Genomic DNA, 12831 nt, shown 5'->3' on the forward strand with positions numbered 1-12831 from the left:
TCGAAAGGTCGGCGGTTCGAATCCCCGCGGCGGGGTGCGCTCCCGTTGTTCGGTCCCAGCGCCTGCCAACCTAGCAGTTCGAAAGCACCCTCGGGTGCAAGTAGATAAATAGGGACCGCTTACTAGCGGGAAGGTAAACGGCGTCTCCGTGTGCGGCTCTGGCTCGCCAGAGCAGCAATGTCACACTGGCCATGTGACCCGGAAGTGTCTCCGGACAGCGCTGGCCCCCGGCCTCTTCAGTGAGATGGGTGCACAACCCTAGAGTCTGTCAAGACTGGCCCGTACGGGCAGGGGTACCTTTACCTTTAAGCCCTACACAAAGGGGCATGGCTTATGTTTCTGTGTTCCAACAGTACAAATATTGGGAAAGTTAACATCAAACACCCAGCAAGCCTCCTCTTGTTGCCGTCAACAGTGAACCCTCCTCAAGGAGGCCATCTACTCATAACCAAAAGCTGCACTTCAAACTCACGAGTTAGTATGATTATAGCCTTCCTTAAGAGTTATTCCTCTAGAAACAACTTTGGCACCAAAAGAAAGCAAACCACTTGAAATTCTCATCTTTTAATGAATGGTCAGTGATAACTTTGAGCTGGTTCTGTAGAATACAATTAAACAATATACTTAAAGGTTTCTTGGGGGGGGGGGAACAAAAAACCCACACTCCCTCTTAGGTATCTTTCCGTTCATTGACATTCCATTATTGACTTCAGCTCCCACAGTGTTCCTTTTCACGGCAGATCCATGTCTGAGGTGTAAGAAAACTGAAAATTCCCTTGATGCACCCAGTGACATGTTATTTTTGTTCTAAAAATAACAAAATAATAATAATAATATATGGATAAACCAAACTGCTTCCCAGGCACCACTTCAAGAAGAAAAGTTGAATGTCACTGTGGGAGTCTTAATACACTTTTTTTTTTTTTTTGTCTTTGCGGATTTCTCCTTCCTCTGCCGCAATCATACGGCGTAAAGTTCATAAATCTTCTTTACACAGTACACCAGGGCAGCGAGTGCTATCGTGTTATGCAGTCTCTTTCTGTGTAGGTCGTCCTTCCTCACCAGAACCACGGGAGTGGAGGAGGTGAGTGTATGCAGGGGCAGGCGAGAGAGTTTATAGGCATTATACTCCACTTGGTACTTGCAGCAGGGGTCGAATTGCCAAGAGATCCCATAGAGGGTGCAGCAGGCTATGCTGAGGACGCCAGCAGGCAAAGAGATGTAATGGGAATAATCTACGGGAACAGCCAGGGGGGTGAAGAGGCAGGCTGTGCCCGCTAGCACGGCCGTCTTGTGCAGGCAGTTCCCAACAGTGATCCAGCGGGCCGTCTCGTCCCCGATGCGCGTGGGCTCAATCACAATGTATTTGTACTGAGCCTCTAAGGCCTGTTCCAGCTCGTATTCAAACTGGTCCTGAGCATTCTCGCCGTTGTAGATTTCGTGAACAATGTAACAGTCCGTGGCAGACAAGGTGACCCTGTCGGAAGAAAAGGCAAGTGAGTTACTTGAGGGTTGTGAACTGGCCTTGCTCCCTGCCTTCCCCCCATCAGTACAACCTATAAGCTTGCCTAGGGGCTGTAGCCAAATTAAGAATTCTAGGCAAGCAAGCCTGGCAGTAGAAGGAAGGATGACTGATCCTCCTCTGCGTGGTTTCTGTACTAACTGCAGAGGATGAAAAGGCTCTACAACTAGCATGGGGCGGGGGGGGGGGCGACGACGGCCCACAGTGGTCCAGCAGAGAGGGAACTGACCCCCACCTTCATAGAAACCACACACACACACACACTTTTTTTACTAGCCTAGTAGCAGTTCAGGTCTTATTTACTTGGTGGTCATAAACCTGTTCTGCACTTCTTATTTTACTGTTACAGTGCACTGAGGACATCAACATCTTGTGCTCCGAATTTAAGGACACCCATACAAAATTTGTTTGAGTCACGGTATTCCTAGCCTTGTTCCAACATGAACTCAGGCATTAGAGGGCCAGGTAACATGAGTGCATGAAAATTATCAACTGATTTGGGAGACTTGTCATAGTACATGGTACAGAAACCTGTTACGATGGGAAGACTTGTCCAAAACTCCCTTTGGTAACTAAGCCTTCACAGCAGGCACTAGCCACATGTTTTCAAACTTTGTTCCTTAATCACGTGGGCTAGATAGGAACTTCTGCACCAAATGCTTCAAAAATGATGGCAGGTCACCATATCAGGGTCTGGCTGAGCTCCTTTCCAGACAATTTTCCATATTGAGTTCCTGGGATCCCCTTGATGAAGGGCAGTTTAGAAATCTCTCACAAAATTTTGGTGTTGCTTTTGGTGATGATAAAGATCTAGGGATTGCTACTGGACACAGTCTACACAAAACAATACTTTTAAACCCTCAAGTACTGGCAACCAGATCTTGACTTTCACTGTCTTTCCCTCCCTAGACATCAGCTTCATCCTTTCATCTCTTTTCCTCAAAACTGACCACGTTTTCCAGTGATATAAAGCAGTGTGTGTGTTATCTATATACCTGGCCAAAGTCTGAAGGTGGCCACTGACATTAAGAATTAACATCACAGGACTGTTCCTGCAAGCAAAGTATACCTACTTTTTCAGAGGCCAGTTTCTGAAGGCAAAAAGCTTTCCTGAGGAAGGTTTCCAAAACAACCTGGAGAGTGGGACCATTTAGCTACATGGAGCTTGGAAATTAAGCAATCCACACTCACACTAGAAATTAATGGGCCTAGGAAGGGAAACAGATCCTACCTCTTTCAAGTTTAGAAATTCAGAACATTTTCTGAACCAGCAGTACTTTGCAGTTTTGCTTATGGATCCTTCACGGGTCTGTGACTAGAGGAAGACAAATAAATGAAGGGGAGATCCTCTCTGGTTCACTCCCAACACACAGAACAGTGCTACCAATGCCATATTGCACCACATTCCCTGCTCCCTTTTCAGTGTTCTACTATGAATGTTTTGCTGTTTTATTCTACTTGTCTCACTGTGGGTGGGTGGCCACTGCCAGCTCTCCTGCAGGTCCTGTTGAATTGAACTAGTGTAATGACTTGAACATACATATATTTTGCATTAGGAAAGTGATTCCTCACATCAAGATACACTTCGGGAGCAATCCAAAGCCAAGATCTGATCTGCCAGGAGTTTGGAATAGGTGGATCTCCAGTTGAGTCAGGGCTCAGCTAGGTAAAGCCCCTCATTCCAGCTCAGTCAGAGATACACCAGTCCATCCTCCAACCCAGCTCAGCTGGAACTAGACTCAAAAAAGGAGCATTCGGGCAGATTTGCCTCTATTCCAGACTCTGTTCAGCTTAGTCACATTACCTAGCAACCCAGCACAAATTACACTGATGAAAACAGTGGTTTAACTCAAACTCCATTTCTAAATTCTTCCTTTCCCTCTGCTAGGCTCAGCCCCACCCCTGAACAGTTTGCAATAGGGGTCAGTTACACCAGCATAATTTACCCTTGCATAAATGACACTGGCCTCCTATGGTTAGATTCTTCTGCCCCAGATGTACAAGGCTACAGCTCCTCCCCCTTCAAGATACATGGTAAGGAGATCTAGTCATTTCCCTGTTGTTGCTCCCACGTGTTTCAAAGGAACAGCCACAACTGATACACCTTGATGGCCTTCCTAATGTGTATTCGCAAAACCAGTTCCCAATCACAATATGCAAGGTCCAAAGCAAGTGTAAAAACAGAACTCCAGAAACACAAGCAGCAAGAGAGGCAATGTTCAGAAGTCATCAACCAGAACAGGACACACTTCTATATTCATTAGCAGACTATGAGCAAGGATTAAGGTATCGGATGCTACTGAAAGCATGTCTGAGAACATCAGCAGGGCAGATCAATACACACTTGTGTGTGGCGGGGGGGGGGTGCTATTGAAATAGTTTCCACATTCCCTCCTGTGAAGCCAAGAAAACCCCACTGCAAAATGGCTATCAGTGAATTCGGACAAAACATTTCAAGCTGCTTTGAAATTTTAAAACTTTTGATGCTGCGGTGAGGTACACCATGCAAAACAAGATTCAAGGAGCAATCTTGTTTACTTGACTTGGACAGGGGTAGACTCTTTTAAAAGGTACCTCAGTTTTGAAGACCAAGAATATGACTGCCACATCCCCCATCTCCCCTTTAGGATTTATTCTGAACAAAAAGCCAGTAAATAGCAATCTCTTGAAGAGGGACTTTAAAATGTACTCTCCTCTTTCTATAACAAGCAGGGATTGAAGCACCCTGCTAGTATTGTGCTTGAGACGCAGATCAACTTAGCCCATTTTAAAGCCACCACGGCAGGGGAAAGCTTTTTCCAGACCACATAGCCAAAGGACACCTTTGTTCAAAATGGGATGGAACAAAGCTTTGGAGCAGCTGTGTACTCTACACATTCCTTTTCTAGACCCTCTCATCCAAAACAAAGGGAAGCTTTGTGTGGTGTGGAGTTTGTTTAGCGTCTGGCCTGGAATAACGTTCCCACCGATGACACTGGGAGGGGGTGCAAATTTTAGCACTGTTGCAAAAAAGCTCAGCACACCCAGTTCTCTCTCTAAATCAGAGCAAGGATTAGAATCTCGAGAAGCGTGTAGAGAAATCCATAGAGGCTATCCGTCATGTGATAGCCTCATTAGGAATTCCTTTTAAAACAACAACACTGCATTCACCAGTTGCGGCAACCCATGGGCTTCAATATATTGAAGATGAAAGTCTGTACACTTGTCACCCAAGAACCCCAAGATTAAGTCTGAACCCTGCATATAAAGTACAGCACAAATAAACCTACAGCTGGGACAGGATTTTGGGCTTTGGGGGTTAGCTTTACTGCCTCTTCATACATTTGAGACAGCCCAGCAGGGGGTGGGGGCAGGGGCAGGAGAGGGAGGATCTAGCAATAGCAAAAATGTATGTTTCAAGACTGCAAGCTTTAGTGTATACACACCCACAGCGGGAGAAATTCTTGCATTCAGCTGCATAGGAATTTGAAAACCTCACATTCACAGCATACATAGTACTGCTGCAAGCTGTAATTGGTTGATCACTCAACTAATCCTTTAGATAATTGGGGGGGGGGGCAAATTTTAATCCACTGCAATGCAAGCTAAAGGCACATGTTTGTTCTCTGATGTCATTTTTGTGCCTTCCTGTAATAGGCAATGAACGGAAATACTAAGATGACCTTCCGTCCTAACCATGAGCAGCAGTTTTTAAACTATTGCTTTGCAGCTTTACACTTTTACACCTTCTGTGTCACAAAAGGCACATATATGAGGTACCTGTAACATCCCCATTTAATAATCAACTGGTGATTTGCACAGCAGACCAACTAAACAATCAGTTGACAATTCACATTCTATCTCACCTTTCCATCAAATATGCTCAAAGTAGCTTACAACATAAAGTTGAAACACAGGTCATAAAAATAATAAAAGTTGTGCCAATGAAAACCAGCAGCCTGTTAAAAAAAGGCAGGTCATAATTCAATTAAAAGCCAAAGTAAAAACACAGTTTTAACCCAGCACCTAAATGATAGAAACCTAGGTTCAAGAGATGCCTTGGAAGGGAATACCAAAACCAAAGTACTAGCATAAACATTGTAGAGTGCAAGCATTTCTGAATGCCTTTTGGGCAATTTTTTATATCAAATTCTCTCAGTGTCAGTTATTAAGAAATGAAATAAAATGTTATTTAAATCAGGAACAAACTAGGACAAAGAAGTGGTTCTTGGAAGGAGAGGAATTCTTGCACTGCCGACTGGCAAAGTTTACGTCACATGGTGTGTCAAGTATAGAAGGGTACATCCGAATAATTGCATGAGCTTTCAAATGCCATTAAATTCCAAGAGCCGCACACCGTAGGGGTCTTGGATCACTTTGTCCCAAGTCTAATCGCTAGGGTCAGCACTTTCTGGCACAGCCGAAGACAAGCATGTGTTATGTGTATCAAACTCTTTCAATGCTAACCATGGTTAAAGAATTCAGTATCACCAAGGCTGTACATGGTTTGACAAGATTGCTGGGGAAACATCAGAGCTGCAACAACAGGGCAGTAACTGCAGATCAGAGCTGAATGGGGAGGATGCCCACCCCAGAACGCCTAGTAGTGTAGTCTAGGTATTACCATTAATATCAGCCCCCTGATGCAAAGCCATGCTCAAGAGAGCGTTGAAAAGGGGCGCGTGAAACAAAAGAAAGGACAGCAACGCATGTGAAGTGGCCCAGCAGATTTTCACTCAGAATGGAAAAGCCAAAACTTCAGAGCTGAATAAAAGTAGGTTGTCCACTGTGTTTGCTCAACTTGAAGACTCGCACAGCTGAATGTGCGCCTAGTGTTTCACACAAGAAAACAATCACAGGATCATATAATCACAGTAAATTGCTAGTTTCTCTAAATGTTTATTGTACTTCTGCAAACCTCAAGGTTCCTCCGAGCCTGCTGACACCTCCCTCTGCCTTGTGGATGGTACCGCTCTGGCTATATATGCGATGGCACTCTCACTGCCTGAATATCTGAAACAGATGAACAAGTGGAGGTTGCAACAAAATGCTGCAGTGGAGTATTCCTCCATCCTATTCTTCCCACCCAGTTTTCACCTCCACCTCTCTGATATTAATCAGTGCTCTATGGCCACTGCACATGTCCAGTCCTCACGGGACCCACCTTGCAGACTCCCCACTCTGTCTTTACGGTTTTTTAAAACAGTATCAGCCATCTCAGGCCCAGCGTTAGAAACTCATTGATACACAAGCTAATTGCCAAATAGCACCTTAAACCTAGGTTATGGTGTCACAATGGAGTGTCTAGGTGCCCTTTTTTGCAATGGGATTAATTGTTATTAATTTCATTTCTATACCACTTTATATTTTAAAGTAAAAAATGCCAAAGCAGTTTACAGCACATTAAAACATTAAATAAAACAATCCAGAACATAACAAATTCAAGCTTCAAGGAAAATATTACAGATCCTTCTCTTAAATGAATTTGGCTTTCGCCATATTTACCTGTGTAATCTGTAGAGCTGCCTTAGAGCAGAAGTACTTTAGGAAGCCAGTGTGGTGCAGTGGTTAGAGTGTCGGACCTAGAACCTAGGAGATCAGGGTTCAAATCCCCACTCGGTCATGATGCTCCCTGAGTGACCTTGGGCCAGTCACAGCCTCCTAACCTACCTCATGGGGTGGTTTGTAGGGATTAACTGAGAAGGGAGATAAACCATGTACTCCTTTCAGAAAAAAGTGGGAGATAAATACAATAAGCAAGCTCTTCTGCTCACCTGCTTAAGAAAGCTGGAGGGACCAGCCAGATAGAGATGTCAGTCGCCAACAGCCAAATATCTCCACGTGGTCGCAATTGGACCCCGAATAATGCACCTGGTGAATTTTGAACAGTGCTCAGTCTGTACAATCACCAGGGGAGAACCTGCTGGTGTTGCAGCTACTTGGAGGTGCCTGGCTAGTGGCGTGTCCCATGTTTGTGGAATACCCCCCTAATGAGGCACATCTGTCTCCCTATTAATTTTTAAGAGAAACATTAGTCAGGCCTTTGATGACTGAAAGTCATGTCCCTGGCAATCCTGAAATTATTAGTTTGAGAGCAGACAATTGCTTTTAGGCATTTTAAACTGGTTTTCAGAAGGTTGTTCCAAACTGTTTCTACAAGTTTTATTTGTATTTAGTATTGATATGTTTGCTGTCATGTGTTCCTTTGGGGGAAGTTGCATTGTATAAATCTAATAAACAGCTGCCAATACCTCCATCTCGTGTGTGAATGATGCCATTTTGGTTTCATAAGGATCATTGCTCGGAGAATTAAGTTCACTATTAGTACACAAGCTTAAAAATAAATGCTTATAAGCACTTTTCAACATTCCAAGTCCTTCCAAGACTGGTCATTTTTCTTTACGCCATCCTTGGCATGGAATTCCCACCCCAAACGTATGTGGTGCCTCCACTCTCCTCTGCAAAACCCGTATCTTCAGCATAGTATTTGGATTACTCCCTTAATCCTCATTCCCAACTATAACAAAGGTTTAAGACATTCAACTGCATTTGCCAACATTCCTCCCTCCTTCCTCTTTGACTGTAGGTATCTGTCCCAAATGCACTTATATATTTTGGCTGAATACTGTACCAGATATGCCAATGACACTACGTAATCCAAAGGTGAGGAACCTCAGGCCCCTGTATTGGTTCTTCCAGGCTGCGTCCCCTCCCTAGTCTTACTCAGCACTTTCTTGAATGCTCCTGCTTGGTTGGAATGCGCCCTTGAACTGTGCTAATGCCCTTGCTTCCCTGAATGGAGAGGGAAGTGTATGTAGAAACCTGACTGGAGTGAAGCCTGCTATACAATGGAGAAAGTTCCATCCATTCTCAGCCGACTTTTGCCTCTTCCTGTGGCATGTGATCCCTGGAAAGGTGCCCATTGAGGGAATGTGGACCAATGCCTGATCTAAAGAAACCATTACTACTCTAACTGATGTAGTCTATTATCCCCAGATCATGATGAGGGTGAGGGATGAGATGGAGAAACAGCAGCTGGTTGAAGTTGTCAGTGGTTACCTACCCCTAATGAGCAATCAGCTGTAAACAAAGTCAGACCGTTTATCAATCTAGTTCAGTACTGTCTTAACTGGCAGCATCTCTCCAGGGTTACAGACAAGAGACTTCCCAAACTCTTACCTGGAGATGCTGGGTATTGATTCTGGGATCTTCTGCATGCGCAGTAAGTGCTCTACTACCCCTGTAAAGCTGGGAAGGGGAGAAGCCCTAACAAGCTGACAGTGTGATGTAGCTAAAAAGTAGGCCCCATGCCTTCATTAGGATTTCAACCATAGTCAAACATCATAATATAAGAGGCAGCTTGTCAAAGAGCAGCATCTGAACAATTTACTGGAATTCTAACTCAAAGAGATGCTTCTGACTGGTTTGAGGTATCTGCTATATTATTAAATTTGACCACATTCCATCATGCCAGACAATATTTTATTCATTAGTTATTCACCCAACATTAACCCTCTCATGTCAACAAGACTCCCTTTTAAGCTAGCTGCCTAGCATCAAAATAGCCTGAAAGCATATTTTTTAAAAAGCTCATTGATGGGAAATCCAAGAAGCAGGAAGCAGGTATAACCTACTGACAAATGAAGGGAAATACATCTACCATGAAAGCTGCACGAATTCTGTGGTTACTTGATGAACACACATTCCTGGCAGCCAAAGTCACACAGATGTTACTCAGAAGGGGACACTGAAAAAAGATGGTCAGAAAACAGACATATACATTTCCAACTTCTCAATGGAGAGAAGGGTAGAAGCCATAATACAAGGGGGTTAATAATTATTTCAGCCAGAAACAAAGAACTGGAACATTTCTTGAGTCAGCTGCATGTAAACTGGGGTTAAAACTATGCCCATCATCCCTACCATGGGTTGCATCAAAGTAGTAGTTAGTTATGACCATTTTTAAATGGGTCTACTCTGGGTATGATCTACTTGTTTACAAAAACAGGAATATTACTCAACTCCTGTTACGAGCCACATTACCAACTGTTTTCCAATTACCTATTGCAGACATAACACTTAGCTATGGTTAGTTCCCGCTGGGATTTGTTGACTTCACTCTGATCGAGAACTCAGTCATACAATGATGCTGGTTGGGCTAAACCCAGTCTTTGGAGAGCAGGTATAGGTGTCAATAAGCCCAGCTTCTAATCCTCCAAGCAAAGGCACAAAGAACCTGCTTTTACCAGTTTGTCACTGCAGATTAAAACTTAACCTTGGTTAGCGCAATCCCAAGATTTGCTATTCAAACCATAGTTTCACACACTTGTTTGCAGCCAATGCATAACCATTGTTTAAGTCAGCATTCCCCAACTTGATTCCTTCCAGATGTTTTGGACTACATCAGCTTCCCAAGCAACAGACTCTCAGAAAAACACTTCTGCAGACTTCATGCAACACAGAGCATTTCTTTACCCCAGTTGCCTCTATCTGCCTTAAACATGAGTGGTCCAGGTTCTAACTGCTCTAGCATATTCACAAACACTCCGCTCAATATCGATAACTTTCTTATTACATTGGCTTAGAAGTCTTAAACTCTTTTTCAATGGAAGAGCTCATTTCATCTATTCCTTATTGGCTTCAACCATTTTAACATAAAGCTGAAAGTATTTATCTTTTCATTGATACTTCAGAAGAATCATGCCTTTCTCCACTGTAGTCTAAAATGCCCTAACCATTACTAAAAAATCCTCATTCTGCCTTCGTGGGAGAGAATGCAACAAGCAACAACTGAAGTTAGGGAAGTTTGCTGAAACCATTGAAACCTGGATGCAAAATTATAATGAGTTACACAGCAATAGTTTCAACTGAGAGTTGCAAATACCGATCTTTTAGAAGCTTACCCTTAAAAGTGAGAATATTTACAACGAAAGACTGAACTTCAAAACTAAAAATACAATATGTTAAAACTTTTGGGGTTAATTTGAGCAATGGGAGAAACCCCACAAGAAAACTATGTAAATATTCTTTGTTTCACCTCCTACCATTATCTACATAGAAGTAAAGTGAGAGCTGATGGCCAAAGGGGGTAAAACTGCCACAGCCAGGAGCCACCAGCTTAATTCCACCCCACCAGCTCCCTAACCTTCCGAATCCATAACAATGCAACACCTAAAAACATAAATCACTCAACCAACAGGAACAGCTGTGCACCAAGAGGTCACTCTCAGAGGACTTTGGGGGAGCATTTGCGGCCTTCAAAAATAGATTTTAAGAGCATCCAAGAATATTCTTAGTCTAAGCAGAAGCTACTCTTGTCACCTCCGGGTCTAACATCTGGGATGGGTGAAACACGCCCGGAGTTGAGTTAAGGGACTTTGTGTACTGACCTTCCCTTGCCACAGGCCTGATGCCCCTCCCTCTCCAAGCTGCGGTGAGGGGATACCTACTTTTCCCACAGCCTGATGGAGCCACGACCTTTCCCCCACCCCGAACCCAGACCTTGTAAGGCAACTGGACTCCTCTGTGCTCACAGAAGCTTCACACGTTGATGCCTCCAGCGCCCCCCCCCCCAATATCACACACACACATTCGTTTGACCTCTCTTTCGGCAGCACCTCCTTCAGGAGCCCTGCAACCCCTAATCCATCCCGTGACCACCCTCTCGCCCCACTCCCTGCGCCCCCCATTCTTCCCCTCCCCTTTCCCCCAAGGATGAACTCTTGCAGCCCCCAACTCCTCCTGGACCTGGCTTCTCCCCAGGATGGCCCCCTCGCCCTACTTATGCCAAGGCCTTGTGCCAAGGCACAGGCCGAGGCCTCGTTTCCCCTCCAACCCCGGAGCGACCCCTCCTGCCTCCTAAACCCAATGACCTCGGCACCCCCCGCTTCTTCGGGCAACCCTTTAGCAGCACTCTTCCTTCCCAGCCGGCCACCCCCTCCCTTATCCCACAGGCCCAACCCGCACCCTCCTTCCCGGCTCTCCCGTCCCACAGAGGCGCCCCGGAAGCTGCCTTCGCCGCCGCTGGCGCCGAGTCTCGAGGCCTGGCCCCTGCAAGGCCAAGAGGAGGCCTCAAAGAAGCTGAGGGGCCTAAGGGGGGCGTGAGGGGAGAAGCAGCCCTCGGCTCCCCTAGGCCCAGGGCGTGAAGGCCGGGAGCCGGGGCGGGGAGGAGGCCGCCGGGCAGCTAGCCGGGCCTCCGCCGCTCACCTCTCCCTCGCGCCGGCGCCGCCTCCGCTGGAGCTGCCGGGGCCCGCGCGCCTCCTTCCCCATGCCGCCATCTTGGAGAGACTCGCTTCGGAAATGTCTCCGCCAAAAGTGAAGGCGGGGGCGGGGGAGGGAAGGGCGCGCGCCGTGAGGTGAAGAGGGGGAGGGAGGGGGAAAGGGTCCCGAGGCCTGCCGGGAAACGTAGTCCTCTTTAGTGTGGCGGCGGGGTGGAGAGGTGAGCTTGCTCCCATTCGGAGGAGAGAGGCGGGGCAGGGAAAGGGAGGATTAAAAAAAAAAAAGCGGGAAAGGTTCCCGCTCCGCGCTCGAACTACAAGCCCCAGAATGCTTCGCGCGGCGGCGTTTAGCGGGAGAGGTCGGACTCCCCATCCAGCGCGGCTATGCATGGGAAATGTAGTCACGATGTGAACGAGTTGGGACGGAGCTTATAGGAAAGGGGGAGGGGAGAGGAACTACAGCTCCCAGGAAGCCGCGGGACGCGAGAGCCATGCGGTCGCCTCTCGCAAAGACACGTGGGTCTGAGGGAGAACGTTTACCAACACAGGAGAGCAGGGAGGGAGGAGGCTCCTGAGCGTGCTCCGCCCCCTTTTATGAACACGGCCAATCACAACCGGCGCCTTTCAGAACGCTCGTGTCCTGCAGTTGCGCCAAGAAGCCTTCTTTTTGCAAGGAGTTTATTTGAAAGCAGCTGCCACTTATTGTAATAGGATTTACATCCAAGTAGCTGCTTAGTTTACGGCCTTGCTGCCCCGATCCCATTGTGTTTAATGCAGCCATTTCTGTTTATTTTTTAGAGGAGTTTTACATCCTGGGATTACAGCGTCCCATAGTTAAGGTCACTTGGGTCACACAAAGGAACACATTTATTTGTTGATTGCAGTTATATTTCACCTTTTCCTCCAAGCAGCAGAAAATCGGCACACACGGTCCCCTCCCCTCCTCATTTAAATCCACAACAACCCTGTGAGGTGGCTTGAGACTGGCCCAAGGTCACCCAGTGAGTTACGTGGCCGACTGGGGATTTGAACCCCGGTCTCTCAGGGCCTAGTCTGACACTCCAACCCCACACCATGCTAGAAGCTTCCTTAAGATTATGTACTTAAAACTAC

At 46.1% G+C, this 12831-nt stretch overlaps 1 protein-coding gene across 1 annotated transcript; it reads right to left on the minus strand.

Annotated features, from left to right (window-relative positions):
- Positions 1-548: 548 nt before the first annotated feature.
- Positions 549-11858, minus strand: TMEM11 (transmembrane protein 11). The gene is made up of 2 exons (XM_082199909.1): positions 11708-11858; positions 549-1477 (listed from the first exon to the last, which is right to left on the minus strand). The coding sequence occupies exons 1-2, from the start codon at positions 11776-11778 to the stop codon at positions 961-963; spliced, it is 588 nt and encodes a 195-aa protein (XP_082056035.1). The 5' UTR covers positions 11779-11858; the 3' UTR covers positions 549-960.
- Between the last annotated feature and the right edge of the window lie 973 nt (positions 11859-12831).

Source organism: Podarcis vaucheri (genome assembly GCF_965113315.1).
Source record: "Podarcis vaucheri genome assembly, chromosome: 14".
In the NCBI taxonomy this organism is placed as follows: Eukaryota; Metazoa; Chordata; class Lepidosauria; order Squamata; family Lacertidae; genus Podarcis; species Podarcis vaucheri.